At 39.3% G+C, this 26,062-nt stretch overlaps 1 protein-coding gene across 39 annotated transcripts in view; it reads left to right on the top strand.

Moving 5' to 3' along the window:
* Nucleotides 1-26,062, top strand: part of RIMS2 (regulating synaptic membrane exocytosis 2) — a 433,065-nt gene that overhangs the window by 324,672 nt on the left and 82,331 nt on the right. For 29 of the 39 annotated variants that reach the window (XM_048508147.1, XM_048508154.1, XM_048508146.1 and 26 more), the window contains 3 exons: nucleotides 6,390-6,431; nucleotides 14,101-14,190; nucleotides 18,429-18,461. The exons of 6 other annotated variants lie outside the window; for them this stretch is intronic. In XM_048508147.1, coding sequence (XP_048364104.1) covers nucleotides 6,390-6,431; nucleotides 14,101-14,190; nucleotides 18,429-18,461 — 165 coding nt within the window. The remainder of the gene's footprint in view (nucleotides 1-6,389; nucleotides 6,432-14,100; nucleotides 14,191-18,428; nucleotides 18,462-26,062) is intronic. 4 more of the 39 variants (XM_048508164.1, XM_048508152.1, XM_048508151.1 and 1 more) reach the window with 3 other exon arrangements.

The raw sequence follows: 26,062 nt of genomic DNA, 5'->3' as shown, positions 1-26,062 counted from the left end.
CATTTTGTAACAGCTTCATTGGCTGCCGATCAGTCTCCGAATTCACTTCAAGATGTTGGTTATGACCTTTAAAGCCCTTTATGATCTGGGACCCACATATCTGGAGAACCTGCTCCTTCCATTTGTCCCTATGCACCACCTATGGTGATCAGGCATCATTTATTGGCTATCCCATCATTTAGGGTGGCCCATCTGGCACTGACCAGATCCTAGGCCTTTTTCATCATGGTTCCAGCTCTGTAGAATGGGGTCCCTGAAGAGCTTGTGGGTGTGGGGGAGGATCTTCAAGAGGCCTGCCTGTTGCCAGGGCTTTTGAGGCTGCTTGAATAGCATGCATCTTTTAAGGGGGGAGAGATTTGGGGCTTGTTATTTTTATCCAGGGATATTTTAACTATTATTGTAAGCCTTCTTGAACCAAGAGGAAAGGTGGGATACAAATGTTTTAGCAGATAGGTAGGAAGGTAGAGTAAGAGAGAGATAAACTGATGTATGTAGTTTAGAATATATGAATGAGGTACATAATAGTTCTTTGAAATCAAGACCATATAACCACTTCATAGTTAAATTAATGTGCAATTCATATATAAATTACATAAATGCAGGTAAAGAGGTGTCATCTAGTCCTTTTGCTTTAAGATACCACAAGACTCCTAATTATTTTTGCAACTGACTGGCATGGTTACCTCTCAAATATGTAAATATGTAAGTCTCAAAACTTGGTTTCAAATCCAGTTTAAGGTCAATTAGTTTTTCCATGGTTAACGTTGTGCAGAGGTAAACCTTAATGATAGATAAGTTAAGCAGTCATCTAGAAGAGGGGAAAGAGAATGCAGTCCCTCATTTTAGCCTTAGCTTGGATTTAGGACCTGTGTAGACCCTTTGAGCTAAGATGCTTTAAGAATCAAGGAGCTTGACGAATTCATCTATTGCAGTCAGTATTTAAGTCACAGAATGTCTGTACGTGTTTTACCTTGGCCTGTCATGGCATTTTTCATTTGCTGTGTATATTGCAATTGTGGAATATAATTTCATGAATGAGAATTGTTCAGAGATCACTGTCCTAGTTGGTGACCTCCTAGAGTCTGTTGTGTTCTGCAAATACACCAGATGAAAAGGTCATGTTTGATAAAAGGTGAGAAAGAACATTACTGTTCAAAAAGCAGATTTCTTCCCATGGAAAGATTCTTGCTGCATGAGCAACATGCCTTTTATTACAATATGATCTCTTTTATCTCGAAGATTGGAAGAGTTTTTCACCTTGTAAAATACAGGTTTTTACTAATAGAATATCAGAATTAATATATTTATTATACCATACAGTTATGCTAACTAGATGATACTGCATGTTGCGTTTACTTTGATCAGAATAGCTGTTTAAACTCACGCAAAGACACGACGCAGCCCACTAGATTTATTTATTTTTACTAAACCCCATGCCATGTCACGTTTGCGGAGCATCTGTTTAAGAAAAACAAGCCAAAATCATCTTTGGGTTAAAGAACAACACGCCACTCCCACAGGCAGATATCCCCCCCCCCAATTTTGAATGGAGCTGTTATAGTTATAAACACATGTATACATCTTTAGATTGATACAATATTGTACAAATTCAAGATGCTAGTGAAGACAGATCTTTCCCCCACCTCTCCAAGAGCCTTCCCCAAGAGCTTTCTTGTACCCATCAACTCTGCCCCCCTCCCAAAGGGTGCTGGGGTCAGGTGAGGCTTGTGGATAAAATGCTGCAAGGTACAGGGAACTGCAGTGAGGAGGAGAAATGGGACAAAATCACCCACAACTTCTTTTTCCACTAAATGATCAAATGTGCCAGAGAAAGCTTTTCATTGGTGCAAAGGGGTAGGATTATCTGGTGGGCCATGGAAGAAAACCAGTGGGTGCTGGCATGCATGAACAAATGCACACACAGTGTGAGGTGTAACATAGGAGGAGACTATATAAGTCACCATTGTGCCTGCTTCCTCTGCTTTGATCCACAATTATTTCCACAGAATGAGCAAAGCTGACACAACAAACTTTCAGTTAGTGAAAGAGAGTGGATTCTTGTTCAGTTCTTGCTCCATAATCACCCCCCATGCCTCGTGCATTTTTTCCCTCTAAGAGGCTGTGGTGACCAGTGACATTGACATTTAGTGGGCTGCTATATAGAAAGATCAGGGTTTGCAGATGTCTTTCTCATGCTTCACAGGATTCAAGTAACTGAATCCCTATCCTTCTTGGATGTTCTTAGTGAAGATTGATTGTAACATGAGCACAGCTTGACTCTGCCACCGCAATATAATAAATATTTGTCAATATTTGCCTCAAAATAACCAAGCACCAAAGCCATTGACTGGTCTACTTCATGACTGTATAGGCTATGCATGATTTGTTTTATATATCCATGCAGACTAATCAAAGGTATTAAAAATCTCAAAATCTTTTGTGTGTATTCTGTATTTTAATCCAAATAGAAATTTGCTCCAGTGTGCCATTGATCAATCTCAGCTGAGGTCATAGCTATGCTTATAAAACTGTAGAGTGAAGCATATTGGGGACCACATTGTTTTATAATACCCTGGAGGTGCCAAGTTTAAAAATGATATATTTTCTGCTTCATAGACTCCCATTTCTTTAAAAGTCTTCATGTATCAACATATGTGATCATTCCTTTATCAAAACAAGAATTATAGTCATGTTTCTAGCTACAGGGAAATAGACCGTCCAGCATGAAAAGTAGAATTACCATATTCTACTACTCTGATATGGTTCAGCTCTAGATACTTTATTCTCCGCATTTCATTGTATGTTTCTTGCACAGGCAATATTAGAGAGATAATGTACTCCACGTGATGGAGTAGTTGGCAGACATTAATCTGGTAAACCAGGTTTGATCCCCCACTCTTCCACATGAGCAGCAGGCTCTAATCTGGTGAACTGGGTTTGTTTCCCCAATCTTCTACATGAAGCCTGCTGGGTGACCTTGGGCCAGTCACCATTCTCTCAAAACTCTCTCAGCCCCACCTGCCTCTCAAGGTGTCTTTTGGGGGGAGGAGAAAGGAAGGTGCTCTGAGAGCAAATCTGAACTAAGTACTTTATAATCTGAATTGTATGGCTATGTGGCTGGGGTTAACCTTGTGTATATCCTGGTCACCATGTTGAATTTGCACCATAGTGAAGAGAATTTTTTAAATATTTTTAATATAGCATAGAAGAGGTTTTTGTCTACTGTTTTGCTAATTTTACAGCAGTATTCATTCTTTACTTTAGTTGTTTAAACTTGTTGATACAAAAACAGAGGCCGTTTCCGCACGGCCCCCGGGGCGCCTCCACGCCGGCAAGAATTCTGCCGGCGTGGGGGCGGAGGCCGTTCGCACGCAAGCGTGCGGCCTCAGGGGAGGCCGGCGGAGGACAGGCGGCTCCGCATGGAGCCGCCTCTGCCCCCTTCCCCGTCCCACTCACCTTGTCCCCGTCGTCGGCCTGCTGGCCTCTGAAGCCCCGCCCACGCTGCCCTCCGACCTCCAGGGGTCGGAGGACAGTGAGGGAGGGGCTTCAGAGGCCAGCAGGCCGACGACAGGGACAAGGTGAGTGGGACGGAGAAGGGAAACAGCGTGTTTCCGGAGGTGCGGTTCGCACCGCGCCGCCGGGAACACGCTGTTGCTGCAAAAACAACCCTTTAAAGGGTTGTTGTTTAGGGCGGCCTGACGCCGCCCTGGGGGAGGGGGAGCGCAGTCAGGTTGGCGCTGCTGCGTTTCAGCAGCGCCGCCTGTGCGAATGGCTCCCTGGGGACGGTGTTTATCCCGTCCCTAGGGCGCCATAAAAAGGCCGTGCGGAAACGGCCAGAGTAAGATGAATACATCTCATGCATAATATATATATATACGTCACAGGCATTATGTAGAACAAGGCTCATAGATCGAGTTGGTTGCACCTAACTGCAGGTTTCATATTTTAGGTTAACTTTTTGCAAGTCATATGCTGATACTTTAGTTAAAAGGAAAATGTTACAAATCTAATTTACTGCTTCCTGATTAGAAGTGACAAGGAGGAACATGCTGGGGGAATCTAATTTCCTCACCCCTTCTCTCCTTCTTGCTTTTTCTCTTTGCCTTCCCCTGGCAGTACCTGCAGTCTCCTTTGTTTTCCTCTTTTCCATCACTTACCTAACTTTATCGGTTTCCTCTGCCACTCTTACCCACTTTTCATTTCACCTTTTCCATTTTCAGCTTTCTCTTTTTTCCTTTTTTTGCTCCCCTCTCTTTTATGTTCCTCTTTTCCTGTCTTTTGCCGTTTTAAATTCTTCCTCTCTTCCTTCTCTTGCTGTCATTATCTAAGGATTAGAACCCTTGGCGGCAGCTGCCATGATCTTACAACACAGTCTCTTCTTAAAGAAGCAAACATGCTTCTTTGGTGCTGGAATTTTTAACCCTACCTTTTCAAATTTTTTTCTGCAAACCTGAAGCCCCTCCTATCTATATAGATCCCCTTTTGTGAATTTTGATCCAGAATCTGAGGTGCAGAATTAAATATAATTATTAAAAAGAAGCAATGTAATAAATACGTTTAACAGATATTAAAGGCAAATTTTATTTATACTTAAGAATGACATAAAAGGGTATGAACTGGACAGTATGACACTCATTTTGGGGGGGAAAGGATATATATACTACAGATTCTTCCCATATATTTCTTTAGTAAGATTCAAAAAATTCATGTAACATTCATTCATCATTGCGGTAAGTTAGATGGAACAGGACTTGATAAATTTTCCTTGTATCAAGGATCCAGACTGGAAATTTAGGAGCCAGATATATTTTTCAGCTTTAAAGTCTCTTCTTTTAATGAATATATTTTCTAATCATTGCTACCACAAAACCTAATCCTTTAACTACGTTTCAAGATGCCAAAGCCTTATAGTAGATAAATAAATATAGGGGGAACCCTGGTTTTTCATCATTACAATAAAAAGCTGACCTTTAGCTCAGTTATTAAAGAACACCTTTTTTTAAAGAACTAGTTGAGAGAGACAGAGGCTGTTTCTGCACAGCCAAGGGAGAGAGCCTGCATCGGCATTAATCATGCCGATGCAGGCTCTGGGGCCATTTGCACAAACGGCCACATAGGATGCGCAGCTGTTGGAGCAAGCTCCGCACAGCTGCGTATTCTCCTCCCCGGCCCCAAACGCCTCCTCATCTTCTGCTGGCAGCCATTCCTCTGTCGTCGCTCTGAGGAGGGAAGGGGACATGCCCCCATGGCCAGAGCGACGGCTGAAGCACCGTAGGCCAGGGGTGTGTCCCCTCCCCTCCTCAAAGCGACGACACAGTGACGGTTGCCAGCAGAAGGTAAGGAGACGTTTGGAGCCAGGGAGGGGAGGAGAAAACACTGGTTTCCACCCGCTGCCATTCCGGCGTCTACAGGAAAACTCGCTCCCCAAGCGAGTTTCGAAACCGGCGTCTGCAGGAAAACTCGCTCCCCAAACGAGTTTCGAAAACACCATTTTGGCGGGCACAGAGTGCTACTGCATCGATTTGGCAGCGGCGCCTGTGCGAAGGGTCCCTGCCAAAATGGTGTTTTGCCGGGCTGAAGCTATTGCTTTCAGCCCATGCAGAAACCGCCACTGAGGGTGGAGTGGAACTGGGGCTGATATTTGCAAATTACAAAACCTGTTTGGATCATGATCTGCACAATTCATTATTATATGCAGAGATAGTTCAATATAGTGTTGGAAAGGGATCTGGGAAAGCCATGAAGCCAGCTGGGTGATTGTAGGCCAGTAAGTCTCTCCTAGCTTAACGTTGTTGTGAATAAAAATAGAGAGGAAAAAATTGTAATTTTTAAACACAATTATATTATTAGAATGAATAACTTACAAAACTATAAAATACAAAGCAGCCAGTCAGAATGGAATGTAACACTTTGAGAGCATATAACCAAAATTAATTAATTCTATCCAATAACAAGTCAAACATCCAGTGTTGCTGTTTCTATTCTATTAAGAACCAGATTCTGGTTAATGACTACCCATTTAAAGTTCAAAGCTTTCTGTAAACCAGATAACCTGAATAGAACAAAGACTTCTTTTGATCTATTTAATCAATCTCATTTTTTAGGAAGTGGACTAGTTTTCCAATGATTATGTTGTAAGCATCTTTGGGGTCCCAGCTGTGGACAAATTCAGTAGAGCAAGTGAGAAATATACTTGTATGGTACCTACACAATTATCTTTCTATTGCTACATATTATTGCTACATATTGTGTACTGTGGCCTCTACGTATTAACTTTTTGGATTATTTTGTGTATACTCAAGCATAAAACTTAATGTTAATGTCAACATTTTATGAGCCATATCTTATTTAATTATTAATATTCTATCTATGTTTTTACTGTCATAAAGATTATGAGGAAAAGCATCATGTATCTCTTAATGGAAAAAAAGGCAAGTTTATGCCATAACAAATAGATTGTGTCTGTGTATACCTCTCGCTTGTGTTTTGTATTGCATGTGTAAATCTATTATCTTAGCTTAATCGATTTTCAACAATCGATTCTTCCATATTTAGCTAATTTTTTCTCTTAATAATGCTCATGGTCATTATTTTAGTGTGTTCTAGAATTAATGTTTGCAATATTCAATGTTACTATAAGAACAATATGTTTTATGTAACTTTGAATATGCGTCAATAGTGAGGCAATATTAGCTGCAATCCTGCGCACAGGTATACTTAGTTTTGTGAAATTTAAGCATACTGAGTTTGTGTAAGCTTTTAAAGAACTGTTGCCTTTAAATACAATTAGTATTAGTGAGATCATGTGAATTAACTGAATTCAATATTCAGTCTCTGGGGATCGTCCTTTCTAACATGGGCGCAACGAGTCCCATATGGCCATGTTTTATAGCTCTTTATATTGAAGGTTTCTATATTGTACCTTTCACATTGTCTAGTCCACACTGTGCAAATTATTCAAGTTTAGAGGGCATGAGAAGAAACTGTTCCGTCAAATTTTATTCGGGTCACTGTGTTTTGTATTAATTATTAATACTAGGAAAAGTACCCCCTGGCTTTTGTCACATTACTTTGTGCTCCAGGATCCAAGCTTTTCATTCTTGACTGTCTTTGTGAATGTTGACAAAGAGATCTTGGTCAAGCTGGGAAACCTAAAATGCTTCAGATTGACTTTGTGTTTTTGCATAAGTATATTGTTACAGTAATATACCTCAAGGTGCAAATTCATTATGCATTTTATATAGAAAGACTTTGTGCCGAATTTTCCTTTTGAAAAATACCTGAATGGAATGAAAGACAATATAATCCTAACTTTTTGGGTGAACTATTGTATAAAGGAATTAGTAGATCTGAAATAAAATAAAGAACTTTGTCCCTGTTGTGTTTCGTATAAACAGTGAACAGGAAAAAGAAAGGAAATGTAAAGGGAGAATACTAGTACATTTCTAGGAATTCCTACATAGCCAAATGGAAGAATGTTAACTTGGAATTACCTGACAATTATGACAATCATTAAGTGCTGTACCTTATGATTCTTGACAAATGTATTTTCTTTTATGTACACTGAGAGCATATGCACCGGAGACAAATTCCTTGTGTGTCCAATCACACTTGGCCAATAAAGATTCTATTCTTCTATTCTATTCTATTCTGTGAAGGTGTCTATAGGAATGTGAAGTGATCCAGCTGCTTAGGTCACAACCCCAATAATTCAGGCAGCACTATGCAAATTTTTGCACCCTGTCCTGGCTGCAGGGGGTCGACCTCTCCAGTTTGATAGCCTTGCTTGTCAGGTCAGGAGCTGCCTTCCTAGCTCTGGGCTTCTCGAGGCCTAGTGCACAGTCTTCTAGCAGATTTTTCAACATAAATAAATAAAGGGTCTCAAATTCTTCTTCATCCTAAAGAAGAGGGTCAAGGAAAAGAGCCACTGTCTCTGTGGAGAAAGTGAGAAACCAGCAAGAACTGGTGAAGACTGGGCATCCAGAACTTCTGGATCCCCTCGTTCCTTAGAGAATGGATCCTATACCGCAGGGAACCTAGACTATTTCAGAGGCTGCCATACTTGCCCTGAAAACTGACAGAGACTTGTGCAACTCACCCGCCTCAGATTCCCCCCCCCCCCACAGGGTTAATAGGGATTACAGAATGGCCCTGGAAGCCCCTCTTGTCCCGGACCGCCATCTTACTTCTCTCCTTGGACTACCCAAGGTGGATCCAACATAGCTGCTGCAGCCTTTTTTCCCACCTTCCCACAAGGACTGAGTCAGCAAGCGCAGTGGGCCTTAGTATGGCAGAAAGCCACTTTGGCCAAAGGGAAGAAACAGCAGTATAGTGTTGCAGTGGGAAGAGGGGAATTGAAACCGCATGACGTAGGGCTGAGGTAAAGGAGAGAAGATGAGTGTTCAACGAGGCTCAGTACTCATGGAGACAGGAGACAATGAAAGGGAAGCACATGAGAAGGAAAGCAATGGTGCTGCTATTTTTTGAGAAATATGTTTCAGTAAATAATTGTTCATGATAGACACAATTGTAGCCTAAAATACCATTGTTTCAATCTTGGCTAAGTATTAAAATCACACCTCCATAATTTGAAGCCAAAAGGTCAGAAAGAGAGCAATCCAAGCTTTCTGTCATAGAATCACAGGTCCACCTGGTCTCCCAGGACTTGAAAATATGCTTACAGGCGCGTTTCTATTTTTTTCTCAAGCTTTTTTGAGCTTTAGCCAATAATAGGAATCTTAAATTTCCATTGAATAGTCTAGCTAACTGCATCACCCTGGTGGAGCATTCTTGGTTTTATTCAACTGCCTGTGGCCTAAATATGTGCAATCTAGGGTTAGGGTATGTGAAATTAATCTGATATGGTACTACTTTGATGCCTACTCAGTCAGCGGCAGAGAAATTCAGCCATATTCATCCCAACATCAGAAGCAAACCTATTTTCTTGTAGAGGAATTGAAATCTGCCCCAACTTAAGTGCCAGTCCACTCTCTGTGCCACGTAATTCAAGTGCAGAGAACTTTGGGGAAGGAAAAGGAATAGTTTTTTGCTTGGCACCTATGGACTGTTTATATTAGTCCATCTATGAACTGCTTATATTAACAATATAATGCTGTCCTGCTATTAAAATAATGTAACGATGGTTTTCAAGAAAAGAGCAGAATGTTTCCATCTCAGATTTCAACAAACATAAGTGGCAGAAATCATTTGCTTAACTGTCCATATGTTCCACATTAACCAAAAAACTCTGTTTTTACCAGAAAAACCGAATTATATACCTGTGGATTTGTTCATTCTGCATGACATATTCTTCCTCTGTCATGAGTAAAAAGCCATGCATGGATCTGTGGCCTCTGCTCAGCCATCAAATGCAGTCTTCTGAGATTTTCCCAGTCATTGCATTCACATTCAAACCAATTTAAATGAGGACCCAACTTGTGAAACCTTTCTTTCTTATTTAAAAATGAAATGAAAACAGATATTTTCTAGAGATTGAAGATAGCTCCCAAAGGCATCTGGTGGGCCACTGGGAGTAGCAGAGTGCTGGACTAGATGGACTCTGGTCTGATCCAGCAGGCTGTTTCTTATGTTCTTATGTAGTGTCTGCTAACAAGTATTGAGGCACAAGTATTTTCCATATCATGTCTACCTGAATTTTTGACACTGGTAAAAATATCCGGTTATGTCGGCTTTTACAGCTTACTGATCTTTTACAGATTGTTAAGGGAAACTATTTTATATTACTGGGGTGTTGTGTGGTTTCCGGGCTGTATGGCTGTGTTCTAGTAGCATTTTCTCCTGATGACTAGAACATGGCCATACAGCCTGGAAACCGCACAACACCCCAGGGATTCTGGCCATGAAAGCCTTTGACAATTTATTTTACATTACTTTGCCTTGGACAGATTCTACAGTTTGAGATTTCATTTATCTTGATTCAACTACAAAACTCTTTCTTAACTAACAAGGGGAACTAAATGTTTTATCTTGAGTGTGTATCAGGAATGAGATTGCCCATATAATAAAATACTGAAATAAAACCTTGATATGACATTATCTGAAGAATTTGTACAAATGTTTTATCTAATAGGACTTGTTTCAAAAGTGTAATTTTCGATTGAGGTACTTTTAAATGACACAAAATAAAGGATTAGGAATGTAAATTTTAGGCTAGAAATATACCAAATCTGATTTAAATAAAGTGATACGATAGCTCACACTTTTTAGGTTAAACATGCAAGTGTGTTTTCGTGTTCGTTCAGTTCTATCCAGAAGCTAGTAACATTGAAGTGTCCAAAATTATTTCCTTCCCATAGCATCTGAAAAAATGAGCTCTGACTGACCAAAGCTGGAATGTTTTTGTGAGCCTTAAGGTTCCTCTGAATTTCTGTTTCATTTAACTGCTGGAATAGTCTGTTTCCGACTTAATGATTGCAACACTGAATTGCAAACATTTGAGTTTCATCATGTTGCAAACATCAAGTGCTCCTTTACCTGCTGATTTGTTTTTAGCTAGTGTTTATAGTCAACACTGTAATGTAATTACACATTTTAATTATCCTTCCGCTAAAAAACACTTCATGAATTTGCACTCCATTGGATACAGTACACCTCCATCAGTAAAGACCAGTGGTTTAGTCCCTGCAATATTATTCAACCAATATATAATATAATCTATTTATACCAAATATACTATGGGATGTTGCTTTCCATTTCATTTTTGCACTTCCTCCAGGCCAAATTAATGTATGCCCTCTTTAGCTGTGAAACAGGCAGAGCCCCTAATAGTTTATCTAATCTTGAAAAGGGATAATTAAATTAGAGCTGAGTATGCTGAAATACATTTTCTCAATCTGTAAGGTGCTACTAGACTCTTGTTCAATTTGCTGCAGCTGATTAATACAACTGGCTACCCCTTTGGAACTGCAGTTTCTAATATTTTTCTATTGCCATCTTTCCCCTTTTTTGGGAAGAAATAACATAGGGCTGCCTTCAAAGAACTGCAGATGGAACTCTGCTCACAAAATGGATTCTTCCCAACACTTTCTAGTTTTTCCACTTTCCCACACAGCCAACAAAAAATGCTTCTGAGGGTTGAAATGGTACAGACTACATCACAAGGGGCGGCAGCTTGAATAGGAAATCAGTAAAAACTGCAATTCTATAAAGTTTTGACTCTTTCACAATTTTATTTATTTATTTATTTATTTACTTACTTACTTACTTACTTACTTACTTACTTACTTACTTACTTACTTACTTACTTACTTACTTACTTACTTACTTACTTACTTATAAGCCACCTCATCCCCGAAGGGCTCGAAGGGCTTTAGCAGTTCATTCTTATGTCGTTAATTTCTTTCTTGTCAACTCCATTCTTAATGAATTCAGAAAAAAAAATCTCAGGAGGCCTATTAATACTGGAGCACCAATGGGTTATACATCATTTGCACATCTTTGTTTCTCGGACATCCAACTTATGTACAATTATGCAAAGGCTCCTTCCACACATGCAGAATAATGCACTTTCAATCCAGTTTCACAATCATTTGCAAATTGATTTTGCTATTCCGCATAGCTGCAAAGTGCACTGAAAGTGGATAGAAAGTGCATTATTCTGCATGTGTAGAAAGGGTCAAATACTAGTATGTTTTAATCAGCCTTCCTCTAATAGCTCAGGGTAGCACTCATGCTTGCCCCCTTCCTTATTTGACCTAGGCAACAAACCTGTGTGTTTGGTGAGACTGGGATGCAGTGACTGACCTGACCAAAGTTTTGAGGCTTAGTAAGGCTTTGAATCCAATTTCCCCCGATTTAGTCCAGCTCTCTAACCATTACAGCACTTTGTCTGAGATGTCCAGGGATAGAGTCAGTCCCTGACAATGTAATAGTAGAATATTGCTTAGAAAGTATTTCTCAAACGGCTAGCCAACTTTGAAATTCTTAAAATCCATAAAACGAGATAGGCATCACGTTACCTAGGAACATTTTTTGTTGGGTTATTACGACTTCTGATTCAGTATCTCCAGATCTGTAACATGAGATGAGTTACAGTAATTTACATACAAATGACTGCTGCTGAAATCTCTTTCTCCCGGCCACCCCAGCTGAATCAAATGTGGAAAAGACCAATCTTTCATTTCCTATGGGTTTTAAATGTTTATGCGGTGGACCCTATCTCTATCTATAAATATGTGCAAAATAACCTAAAACAAAAAGTAACAATAAAGTAGTAAGAACTGAGAACATAAAAAAAAAACTGGAACAGAACAATATTGAATTGAGATTGGAAACAAGTCTTAAACCTCTAAAACTAGCCAGCATAATAACAGGAAAGCTTTCTTAAAACAGCAGTGGGGAAAATGCCATACAACAGATAAACCTCAAGGAAGGGAAATTTAAAAGGCTTACGAAAGTAAAAATAACTTCACCTAGTGCCTAAAAACACAAACATTTGGCACTGGGAGAGCTTCTGGGGAAGGATTTTTAGAACCTGGCAATTTCCCATGAGTGGGTGCTGCCTCTAATCCTTGTCTAGCCTCTGAAAGTGATAACACACCACAGCAGATGATCTTAATGGAAGGACAGACATACAAAGCAAGGTGGTCCTTCACTTCAGGTATCCAAGTCCCAGTTTTTAAAAGGTCCTTATCGTTAACAAGGTGACTCAGAATTACACGTACATTCGTGGGTGGCCAATATAGACCCTTTAAAACCGGTAACAAGTAGTCCTTGTAATTTGTACCTGCTAGCATCTTCGCTGTTACATTTTGAATACTGAAGCTTCTGAAGAGACTTCAGAGACAACCCCACATAAAGCAGGTAGGTGTAATCACAGCATGGGTAACTGTGGCTGAATCACACCTCTCAAGGAAGGGACACAGCTGGCATATTAGCTTAATTAAAGGCACCTTGTGCTTTTGAGGAAAACTTTGCCTCTATCTGTAGTGTCCAATTTGAAAGTACTTTGAAGTACGTACTCATTTAGTGGAAATATAATCACAATTTCGAATAGGAAAACTTCACATAACTTCAGGGGGCTTATTTGGCAACAGGTATACTGCAGCTTTCTAGGTAATCCAGGAGTACAGTAACCATTTGAGCCCACGTTTTGAGTGGAAGATATAGTATATCAATTATATTTCCACACTTTTCTCATAATTACATTTGGAACTACGCATTAGGAGTGCACAGGATGTATTTATGAGGGTTTATTATTGTAAGATTTAATTATTCTTTTAATAAAGAATCAGACAACTCTTTGTAGGCTAGGTCTATATCGACTAAACTGCGACAGGTAAAAAGAACATCCTGATCAATGGTAATATGCCAGTGTATCTCTGGATATCCATAGTTGGAAATAAATAGCTGGTGAAGACTACGGTGCTTGAGAATTTCCAGGGTCATCTTTCTGGATATTGCAAAGAGGCTGAACTAAAATAATACTTAATCTGATCTAGCAAGGCAGTCCTAATTTTCTTTTTCCTTTGGGAGTGGGGGCTGACAGTAAAGTCATTAAGGAGTTAACTAATCTGACTTTGTATTGACTTGGATCCTACCTACAACTTTCACAAAGGGAACTTCTGTCTACAGAGCATGACTTCTCCAGCTGCCCTCTCCTGCTGCAATCCAAAATACTAAAAACTGAAATGCTAATTCTAAGGGACCCACAGTAATAGCAATTGTGGAGGGTGGGGGGAGTCAAAACTCTGCCCCAAGATGGGGAATTCGGGAAGAATCACCTTCCCTTCTCTCTGTGGAAATTTAAAGAAGAATCTGAGCCATTGTCTTTTATTTTATATTTTCATCTATATGAAGCATATTCTGAATCTTTGAGATGGGCTAGATACATTGAAAGAGTGTATTTTCTCCCCCAGAAAGACTGCTTATATTGAATTGAGTATTTAAAAACTCCCCACTTATATATATTACAATGCTTTCAAATTCCATGTGGACCAGTGAACAATTAACTGAACATAAGTTTTACCCTGCTGGTGGCTGATTACCCCTTTACAGTCAAATGCTTCAAATTACGTTAGGTGTCTTTTAGAAGTGACTTAATGTTTCTGACAAGCTCTGATTTCTTTTGGTTTACGCTAGAAGTTACTTGGGAAGACCAGCAGAAAAAGGTGAATGGTACAATAACTGATGACAAATCATTGCCGAAAAAGAAACATCATACTGAGCCAGGTTTGTCAGGGTTTGGAAAACCATCTGAAAGCATGAGACTATAATCGTTACATTTCATGCTTTTCGCAATAAGTGTGTGCTTAACGTATTTTTTCACTTTGTGAATTTTTTTAGTATGTAGAAACTATCTAGATTAGTGTTGTAGCAGTTTCTTTTTTCTTTTTTAGAATAGCAAAAATAGAGCCGCGTGTTAGAATGCACATCAATTAGAAAGTGTTTGGTTTAAATTAGTACTGACCTTCCTTTTGTTCAGTTTTATTTGTCATTATCAATAAAGTATGTGTAAGGTTATTTAAAATTCTGACAGTATGATCCTCTCACTGAGCTTGTTCTCTAGTAAATGTGCTTAGGATTGCGACCTAAACCATCTATCATTTTGTAAGATTGAGAGGAAGACTGGGATGGGTTGACTGGTCATCAAGAGGTCACTGTGTGGCACAATATGAAAAGAAAGCAAAGGCATGCAGAAGAGTAAGGGGGGAATAAGAGGAAGGAACAGAGGAAGATAAATTAGTTTAGAGGTGAGTCTCCCAGGATTGTTAGGTGCATCTTGTTAAGTCTTTCTTTGAGAGGACAGGAAAACAGTCATATGAGTGAGAAATGACTGAGCTAGCCATTGTTGTATGTGAAAGTGATGAAGTTTGGATACTGAAACTATATTTGCTGAAAAAAATGTGAAGATTTAATAAATATTATGCATTGAGAATCACATGGCTTATTGAAGGGGCGTGAGAGGGCTTGGCTTCTTGGTGCAAAAGTATCAAAAACCATATGAAGATTCTGAAGAAATCACATTCAAGGTATTCAGTGGTTAAGAATGGTGGACTCTAATCTGAAGAACTGGGTTTAATTCCCCACTCCTCCACATGAGCAACAGACTCTAATCTGGTGAACTGGATTTGTTTCCCCACTCTTACACAAGAAGCTCGCTGGGCTAGTCACACCTCTCTCAGCTCTTTCAGCCCCATCTACCTCACAAGAGGTTAGTCATTGGGCTAGTCACTACCTCACAATTGTGGGGAGAGGAAGGGAGAGAAAGGTGGGGTATAAATCCAAACATCTACTTTTCCACCTCTTCCTCTTCTTCCTTCCCACAAATTACGTTACATTGGGTGAGTGAACTATTAGTTTCAAGAAATTATTCTCGGGAAGGGTTCATCAGTCTGAGAAGGGCCATTTCAGTTCAATTCGTTTTTTCTTTCCAACTCGGAAGCCTCTTCCCTCTCCAAAAAAGGAATTGCATATAAAAATGTCTCAAGTGTATAGAATAGATTGTAGATGACTTATTTATACCAGTGTAAGAGAAGCTGCACTTCCTGAAAATAGCACAGATTATTTCAGCCATCTGAAAGTGTTTTTCCTTTGCCACTTCTTTGGCGGCACAAAAATGGATGGTAACACGGATAGACATAAACCATGAAAAGAAAAAAACAGGCTAAACTGCTAAATATGAGCTAAGGAGGAACCCCTGTGATGATTTTTTTCAATTTGGTAATAACCAATATATTCTTATACAAACAACGTTAAACCGTACAGAATACAATAATATATTTTACTGTTCAAATCACAGTTAAATATGTGTAAGTAAAATAAGAGAGTTAACATATATTCTGTCAACCATTGGAAGAGAAAATCTTCCTTGAAAGAACCTAATGATCATTCTGTGGAATTTCTTAGCAGTAGCAGCAGACTAACTCTGTCGCATAATCTGAAGATCTCTTTCAAAAAAAATATTTTATTAGCATTTTGGAAAATGTTCCTCTCAGTAAAGCTCATTCCGCACATGCAGAATAATGCACTTTCAAACTGCTTTCAGTGCTCTTTGAGGCTGTGCAGAATGGCAAAATCCACTTGCAAACAGTTGTGAAAGTGGTTTAAAAACACATTATTTTGCGTGTGCGGAAATGGCCTAATACTGAAAACAGTTCCCTCAGATTTTTATATCTAGGACAGAAAAGATTAATGAGATACAAAGTTATATGAAATACAAAGGTAATTTTTGCACTGCCCTAACCATATACGGTTAATTGAAGACATTGATGTCTTTGTAACGATATCACTGAATAAGAACAATGGAGGTAGTGTGATTACAAAGATGTTACACAAGCTTTACATCACTGGGTTTTGTTTCTGTCTAACAATGCAGTCCTATGAAGAGTTGCTCCAGTCTAAGCCCATTGATTTCTGTTAGGTTAGACTCAAAGCACTGTACAGAACTGCACTGTAAATCTTGGCATTCTGAATATCTTGATTATTGTGGAACATGGATTATACTTATACTTCAGAAGGAATTTATTACCTGCATTTGCAATTTGAGGATTTGACTACTATATGAAATCTGACAAATTAGATACTGAAATGCATTTTGTACAGGATCTGCATGGGACTGGAGCTGGTATAAAATGCAGACACAAATATACAGCTGTGAGAACATATCTAGCCATTCTCTGATATTTGTATTGCCTGACAGGTGCATGCTAATGCAGGGTATTAGTGGTTATTTAGAAACCTTTGATGGTCTGCTCTTCACTGCCTATACCTGAGTGAAATCTGTGGATCAACCCTTCTTTGGTTTATGAATATGATTGAGAGTATGGGATAAAATATAGAGAGACTGTAGAATATAAGATCTACAAGGGTATATTAAGGCCTTCTTAGTTACAGCTCTAATTATGAGGAACTTACTGGTTTTAGGGAACATCTTTTTCAGATGCTGGAATTTCACTCCATTTCTTTCTTTTATATGTTGCTCTGAGTCCTCACGAGCAAACAGGATACAAAAGTGGCAAATAGACAAATTATGGTTTCAGCTGGTTTTTACTGTATAAATAATTGACAGAATCAAAAACTGCAGGTGTTACATATATTAAAGGATGTTTGCTTGTTTTACTCTGTATTTCAATTTGTGTCTAGGCCGATGCCTTCCAAACATTAAGAGCATATTTTAACAGACAAACCAAGTAAACTAAAATATCACTGTTCTAAATATTGTAAATATTTAGCAGTTTTGCATTTCTTCCAAAATATGGTCAGAATTTGTCTTTGTCTTTATCAAGTCTCCATAGGAAGGGAAATGCTTAACATTTCTTATGCTCGTGTTGTACAGGTGTCTTCAAGAAAGTGTTCTGGGTTGATTTTACAGGGTACAGTGGAATATAGATTCACCTGCAGACTAAGTCCTATTCACTGTTAGAATTAAATTCATCATTCTAGATTCTACCAGGACAGAAGAAAGCTTCCAGCAGCGAGTGATTTGTGGTCTGACTGTCCCTGTAATTCAGCACCCTGTAGAACATTTTCTTTCGACTGACCAAATGGAATAGATTGTCCTCCTATGCATCAGCAGTTGTCCCTTGCTTCAAAGTGTCTACTAAGCACTAGACCATTCTGAAAAACAGACAGGTGGTAAAGGCTTAATTGGAAAATCTCATTGTAGTTACAGTTCCTTTCCATAAGGAAGGTGGAATTTGCCTTAAGGCTGAGGAGTCGTAAGGAAAAACATCTCACTCAGTTTGTTCAAACTCTTATATTTGTGTTGATTATATAATAAATCAGATATATGAAGAATGTGAATGATGATAACAGAAGCTCTTGGCAGAAATTATAGATGAGAGCCATCAATGCTCCACGGGAACCCAATTTTTATTTGCATTGTAATCTTGCCCTGTTTTCACGAACATTTATATATTTAATTAATACTCGTAATTTGGCTTCTTATAAACCAGTGGCTTTCTGTTTCTCTTCAAGATAATGAAATATTTCCCCCCTTTTCCATGCTAATTAGTTTAGTTTAACTTCAGCAAAAAAGATTTTAAACCGTCTGATGATGATATTATGGAGAAAGCGCAAAGTTAATTTTTAACTTTAGGCTGGGAAAATATTGTTTAAGATTACTGAATATTCCTGGACCAAAATTAATTTGTGAATAAATGCATCTTTTTTTTTTGCATCTTTCCTCAGCCATGCTGGTGGGACAGCTGTAACAATATGTGTTTTTTCCCCTCAAGGTTTTACACTAACCTTGTGTTTCTGATCCTTTTTAGTTCAAATAGAAACTTTCTTCCTTTTAGTGTTTGCTGTGTTTTCTTTTTTCCCCTCCACTGACTGACTGTGCACTACAGGTTTCTTTCTCAAACAATTGTGGCCCTTTCCCTCAGTGTCTGTTTATACCTTCTGAGTACATCCACTCACGTCCATCTTCTTTGTCTCTGTCTGTACATTACACAACGTGATAACAGAAGAAGTGGATACATCAAGGAGAAGAAACCCAGGTCTGTCTCTTCTACTGGTTTTCTCTGTTCTGTTTTCCTTCTAGCCTGACCTATGAATTTTGACACATATATTTCTCACATTTCTCTCACTTCTCATATATGTCTACATTCATTCATTCATTCTTTGTCATTTTGTCATTGCTATAAAATAATGCAATTTTAGTTGTATGTCAATTATTTTTGAGCGGGAACAAATCATGCTGGATACTAAAACATCAGTTTTAAAGGATTATGTAAAGTATTTGGAAAAGAACTTTTCCTTTCCTGTTTACTTTTGCATACCAGTTAAATAATGTTAATTACTGTGATTTCCTATAGTTTGGATTGTCATTGTATTAGAAATTCTTTGATGGGTTACAGAAATGCAAGCATGTTTAGAAAGAGGGTCTGTGAAATGTGAAGGAATTCATACCATACCATTGCATTCCATACAATGACAAGCGACCCTTGCATTTTTAAGTCAGCCCTGATATTAAAGCAGTGTAGTCATTATTGGCTTTATGTAATTTATAATAGGAAAGAACATCAGTATAAAATAAGAATGAAATAGGGTAGTGATAAACACTGAGAAGTTGTTTCACGTAGTTTGCAGGATGGAAGCAGTATTTTGTAAAGGGTTTTGGCTGATCATTTCTGGCAGATAAAATAATGGCCCCAGCAATATATCTCATAATTGTGAATGCAGAAGTATTGTTGCTGAAAAGCAGAATTACAATACTGGAGTCCTTTCAGATCTTAACAAAGTGCCTTTTCTTCAGTTTTGACCTCCATCTTCATTGTCTTTTTCTTTGTGCTGTAGTAAATATTATAAGTTTGCTATTTTGGGGGGCTGGGTACAATGGTTCCCTGCTATTACTTCAGGAAGTTTAGAGCAGTGAATGTGGGTTCAGTTTACTTGTCACAAAAGCTCGGTGCAATAGTGACTTGCCCAAGGGTGCCCAGTTTGTTTCACACCTGAGCAGACATTTCTGCCTGTTTTTACTTCAGCTGAAGCCAACCCTCTGGAACTGTGTCTGATGAAGGGAGCTTTAACTCTTACATTCTTATACCCTAAAAATCTTGTTGGCCTCTAAAGTGCTTCTGGACTTGAATTTAGCTATTTTACTGCAAACCAACACGACTGCCCTCCTGAAGTAGCATCACATGTCTTTTTGAGAGGAAATGTATAAAGCTTTATAAAGGAGTTTGTGTTTATAGATTACCCTGTTCGCTGCCAGATCTGCAGAACAGAGCTGGAATAAAGCTAGAGTATCAGGCCACTAAGGAGAAGATCAACAGTGGAAGTGGTTCTTGTATTTGATGCTAGAAGCTTTTCGCACTGTGGTGTTCAGAATTTTCACTTTTGACCTGGAGGATGACCCAAATTCCTCTGGTCCTTATCTTAAATAAACATTCTATATATAAAAACACATTTGCATACCTCCCCCACACCCAAGAAGCAAAACTGCTAACCATTGCAAAAGGCCACCCTATAATACCCCTTAACTCAGCAATTTCTTATACCTTCATACCTTATACCTTCAAAGTATAGAGGCAAAGCAGATTAAAGCAGGCCACCTCTTGCAACAGTCAGTAATGTCTTTAGAGGTGCAGCTTCTGTTATATCTCCATCAGACAGAGAGATGGGGCAAAGCAGGTAAAAGCTATCTGCTTTCAGCAGAAAAAAAAAAAGAAAAGTCTCTTACTGTTTCCAACTCCCAGTCCTTAAAGCTTGGATTGTTCCACTTATTGTAGTGTTTTTCTTAATTATTATCGTTCACACAAATTAAACTTCTGATATGTTGGGTTGTAAAAGTATGTTTCAGTTACTAGCTGGAGGATCATTTCTACATGTAGTTACTGTTTTAAAATCCTATAAGTAGTGCTGGAAAATTACTGTGAAATCTTATGGTGAGTTTATCGTCTCTGAGCCCATTCCACATACATAGTTGTTGGTATTGTATTTTAGGATTAAGCCAGTGTTTACTTTATTTGAATTCTTTAAATGTATTGGTTGGAGTAACATGACCATCTTCAATCCAGATTTTCAGCACATTTTATTAACGTTAATTAAATTTACAAAACATGAAGATTTTATTCTTGTGTTTTGAAGTAGTCCATGGTTAAGATTTGTGGCTTTACTTTCAAAATTAGCATCTTACTGGGATTTTTCACACAAATAATTTAGAACATCTTGAGAACATTTTTGATCCCCACCCTCTTGTTCCCCTGTTTGTTCACACTCACCTCTTACAAAAATGTCTCTCTTTTTTTGCTGATTCATTGATTTGACGCCTTGTCAATCTGTGGAATCATTGCTTCATGTAATTGTGGGGTTACTCTTGAGTAAATTTACTCCCGTGTAAGAGAAACTGCAGGAAGAAAATCTGGTGAGTGGTTTATGTAATCTTGGGTTTACTCACGAGTAAATTTTCTTGTACACAAGAGAAGATGTGAGGGAAAGAGTGAGAGAAACAGCCAAAAAAATATAAACTGCATGAAATAATGAAAACCAAGAGGTGAGGGCCTCGAAAAAATGGCGGGCCAAGCTCTGAGGGGAAAGTTGAGCAAGGGCACAGGGGCTTGAGAAAAGGACTGGCTTTTCAATGGGAAATTTCAAGAATGCAGCACTGCAAGGGAAGCCAACTTGGCAACGTTTCAGTCAAAGGAATTGTCGTAAAAGGGTTTTCAAATATAATGGATTAAAAGGCAAATGAAACATTTCTGGAACGAATGGAGAGAAATGAAGTGTGGAACACCACAGAGGAAACAATTTATTAAAGTCCTGGAAATGTTTTAAATAACTTGTGTAGAAAAAGCCCCTGATCTGAAGCCATCACAGCTGTACACAGGACTAATTATGTTTAAAAAGTACATTTGGAATATGAAAATTGTTGACAAACACAGTGTTTCATGTTAACAAAGCTTTCTGGTGCATTAGTTTGCTTTAATATACTTGTTCCTACAACTAACTATTAAAGAAATGTTGGGTTTTCTCTGAAAAGTATTCTGAAGACAAAGGAGCAATAAAATAATTAATCTGCAAGTCTAAAAATATTTTTAATTGCAAGATTTTTTTCTGGCTATGCCTTTAGTGCTAAATTAATAGTATCTACTACTCTGCCATATACTACCACTATTTCTCCAAAATGATAAGTCATTCTCTGAAGTAGGAGCTTTTTCTGTATGAATTTTCCTTTTTAGTTTATTCATCAGCAGCATTGTATATCAGCCTAATAGAATGAATTGTATCAGGATGCATAACCTCTGTTTCAAATCATACACATGTTCTCATTCCAACCTATACCACAGGATTATTGTCGTGAAGACAATGGTGTATTTAGGGGGGAACAAAGGGGGCATGAGCCCATACAAGCACCACTTGTATGTGTCACATGAGGTGCACATTTGTCTGCCCCCTCTTCCCAAGGAAGCAGCCACATCAGGCTGCCTACTGTTCCACCACCTCCTCCTATTCCCCCCCCCACACCAGGCTGCCCACCGCTGCCAGCCACCCACCTCTTCCCCAAGCTCAGAGGCCTCCTCTGCCTCTACCAACACAAGGTCAGGAGGAATGCACAAGTGAAATGCCAATCCCCCCAGCATGGCCCCTGCAGTACAGGGAGATCCCTTCTGCTTTTCACCCCGTGGAGATTTGAGGCCACAAGCCGAAATTCAGAGGTGACCAGCTGGCTCTTTCACCCAACCTGGGTGTGCAGAGGAAGCTCAGGCTTCCTCGATGGAGCCCTGACCCAACCTTGGGGTAACTCCTTGGAGCAAGGCAGGGCCGATTAGTGAGGCCCCTGGGGCCACTTGGCCTGTCCCTTAGCCATCTCTCCCCTATAGACAGAACAGAACAGAACAAGGGAGTGGACAGAAGTGAAGTTAAAGAGATCGCAGCAACAGAGGAGGGTGTGCAGGACCCAGCAATCCAGAGGCTGCTCTGGCCATCCCTTTCTCAAAAGGCAACTTCAGCCTTCTCCCATCCTGGGCAGTCCAGGTATTGACAGTAAAGGCAGCCACTGAGGGCACAAGCCAGAGCAGAGGCACCTCTCTCAGGCCACTCCCTCCCTCTGCCTAGCCCCTCAATTGCAATTGACCTGGCTCTGTCCATTCGGGAATGAATTAGAGGAGAATGAGCAAGCAGCATGGCGTAATGTAGTGAAGCAGAGAAACCGTGCACCCATCTGCAAAGGTTTGCAGCCCAGCTCGCTGCTATAACCCCCATCCTCACCTGTGCACTCTGCCTCCAGCCGACCACCTCCATGCTAGAAGAAGGGGCAAGCAGGCAGGCAGTAGAAGCCCGAAAGGAGGGTGGACAGCAGGTTCACAGGTGTGCCTCTTGCCCAGCTTTTGACTTCTACAGCAGCAGTCCAGCTCGCTGCTTCATGGCGCTGTCTGCCTGCATACCCAATGCCCAGACTTCAGTGATGGGAGGGTTCTTTGATCTCTACACCTCACAAGCACTGTACAGCCTGTTTTTTGTTCTAATCCACAGTCCACCCAGTTCCACAGACCTCAAATGCCTTCCTTTCGTCAAGGTGATGGAATACCTAGGAGAGCCCAATTTCAGTTCTTACTCCTGATTCCATTTTCTGTAGAGATGTCCCTGTGTGAAGATAAAGTAGAGAAGCACTGTAAACCTCTTTGGATTTCCATTGTAAAGAGGGTTATAAACAAAATAAATTAAAGTAAATAAATCTAAATATGCAGCATTCAAGCGATGTGTTCAGAACAAACTTGTTTTCCTTTGGCAGAAAATGTTCTTGTACCTAAACAAAATGGCAGGATGACAGAAAATGTAGGCCACTTTTTGTAGGCATTTGTTAAAAGAAATGTCAGATCTTAATCTGACCTCAGCTATCAAGCCATAAAAATGATCTTGCAACAGAGCTTTGTAATGCTGCAGTAAACCAGGGCTTCTTGCCCAGATTTCAGTTTGCCAACACTGTAAGAGAAACTTGCAGGGAATTAAAGAAACAAAAAGTTATTTCATTTCCTGGGATTCTGAAATACTTGAAAAGCAACTGCAGCGGGAGGATGGAAAGTTGAGCTCTGCAGGCAGAAATCCTCCTGCCTGTGGAACGGTTCCAGTGGATCCCCGGCATTCTTTTTTAGCAGATGCTCAGCAGGCTTGAAAAAAGGAATAGAAGTCCTTTGTGAATTTTCTGTTTAATCATGATTTTTCTTCTTTTCGCAACCGAAACAAAAACTGAATATATATACTGCACAAAATCCCTAAATTGCTGCTGCTATCCCAATTTATCAAAGCTGAGGATGTCCTTTGTGCTTTGAAAGTGATAGATGGTTCATCATGGTGGAACAGATACATAGAATGCATTTTTGTATGTAATTTTTATTTTTTTAATTAAAAAGTGCATAGGTGTTTTGCTTCCTATGTTGCTCCCTTTCAAAACTTAGAGATACTGCAGTCCAAAAGTTTAAAATAACATTTATGTTTATCTCTTATATTGTGCTTCTCAAACTGCTGAGCCCTTTGATGACAAAATATCTACTGAATTCAGCTGTGGATTCAAATATTCCAGAGAAAATATGTTCCCTAGTTTCAGATAAGGGGATCCCCAAACAGGTTTTCCAGGAAAATTTGTAACAGCTCAGTCTGTTTTTTAAAACATAGATACCTCCCATTCTGTTCCTAGAAATCTCCATCAAGCCAGTCCCCCCCCCCCCCCCCGCTATGTACTGGAAGGGGGAAGTTCCATGTCATTTCTGTGTACTGTGCCATTGAGTGTCAAGTTTATTTTGTCAGCTGGGAGGGGGAAGAGGCATTTGTGTATACTAATTTAGGAAAAACAGCAACAAATGCCTTGTACGAATGATGTATTCCAAATTTCCACAGTCTATTTGATAAAGAGAAAAATCCTGGACTCTGATTGGCCCCAAATACTTTATTTATGCCACATATTTATTATATAAGCTCTGTGCTGAAAAGCATTCCATGAACAAAATTTCCTTGATGTGAATTTGAACTGTTCTGTCTGTAAATCCATAGGCTGGCCAGTCAATGATTTACAGCCTAGTGTGTGGAAATTAAATGCAGCAGTGTATTATCACATTAGTTTTATTATTGTTTGATAATCTGTAAGAGTTAATATTCACTCAGAAATAATAAATTAATAATGTAATATGTAGAGTCATGTTTATATAACCGAACAAATATATAGCAAATTATTTTATTGCAATGGAATACAATTTTTGTTTTGTCCTATTGAAGTACTACTTAAATGTCTGTTTTTATAGTTGCCCCTGAAAAAGGATCTCATGTTGGACATGCCACTCAAACTATTGTTCCCAAACATTGATCCCAAATTTGGCACTCATGGTGCCATTGTGCATTCTGATGTGGTTCCAGTTTTGCTCACTTGCTTCTCTAGAGTACCTCTTCCCAAAGCAAAGAACGCATGTTTGCTTTCTGATGCCTCATTGGAACAGAAGCTTCAGAAGACCCCAGGAGTCATCACTTTGGTCTGGAGAGAGCACTCATTCAGAAATAGTTGTTGTCATCATGGCATTATTGGCTTTGAAGTGTCAAAGATTTTGTGATTGGCTCCCCATTGGCAGCCATTTTGTGATTGGCCCCATCTCCTATGGCAGACATCTTGTGGTGGTCTGTTTCCCTCTCACGGGATAGGTTGGAGTTGAGGACCCTTAATCGTTGGGAATTCCCACTGAGAGTTCCTACTTTCATATATTTTTTCTCCTTTTTATTGGTGCTCCTCATTATTGTTGTTACTTAACAAAAAATGGCACAGGAAGGCACATAAGGTATTCACAATCTACACTTCAGGCTGTTTTGAAAATCTCAAAGATTGCTAGCAAGGCTACTAAGAACATGCTTTCCTATGCTCAACATGTAATTGAAACTACTGTCAGCTTAATGAAAATGGACACTTCTCTGTGAGCAGTTACTCACATAGACTGTTTTTATAATGATTACCATATAATTTAACCAGTTGAGTAAAAAAGGAAGAAATTACAGCAGTTTCATGAAATATCAACAGCTTGCATTGTTTAAAAAGCACATGGTGCTTTCTCCAGCTGTAGCTAAGCCGGGTTGGTCATGTAAGCAATTCAGAAAGTATATTCTGTGGGAACCAATTGTAAACTGCTTTTTGGAGGAAGTGTGTGCATAATTATTCAAGCTATTCATTAGAATGAGAAAAGGGGCTTTTGCTGGAAATTTTAGCTGTAATGTATAGGCTTTCATCGAGGCCACAGTAGATTGCTTTACAGAAGTCTAGCCTTATTGTGGCATTGACACATGTGTCATGTCACTCAGGGCAATGAAGGGAGCCATCTTCTGGGGTATATCAAGTTAGAAAATACAGTTTTTGTAGCTGAATTTATTTGCTTCTTCAACAATTATGTTGGGTCCACTGTGAGCCCTAGACTATTAATTGAGTCAGTAATAGTCAGTTGAACCCTATCAAAGGTGAAAAGCTCACTGCCCTCCAAGAACTCAGCCTTTTCCACTAGTATCATCTCTGGCTCATTGGAGTTTATTTTCAGCTTGTTCGCCTTTAGCTATTTAACTACAGCAGCCTACTGAAAGAAGGCTTCACACTTAGCTGGGAGAAATGGTAGGTTAATGAGTAGCTGTT

The sequence above is a fragment of the Sphaerodactylus townsendi genome, linkage group LG09, assembly GCF_021028975.2.
Source record: "Sphaerodactylus townsendi isolate TG3544 linkage group LG09, MPM_Stown_v2.3, whole genome shotgun sequence".
NCBI classification, from domain to species: domain Eukaryota; kingdom Metazoa; phylum Chordata; class Lepidosauria; order Squamata; family Sphaerodactylidae; genus Sphaerodactylus; species Sphaerodactylus townsendi.
Note: the sequence above shows the minus strand (reverse complement) of the source record. Positions and strands in the feature narration are given on the sequence as shown.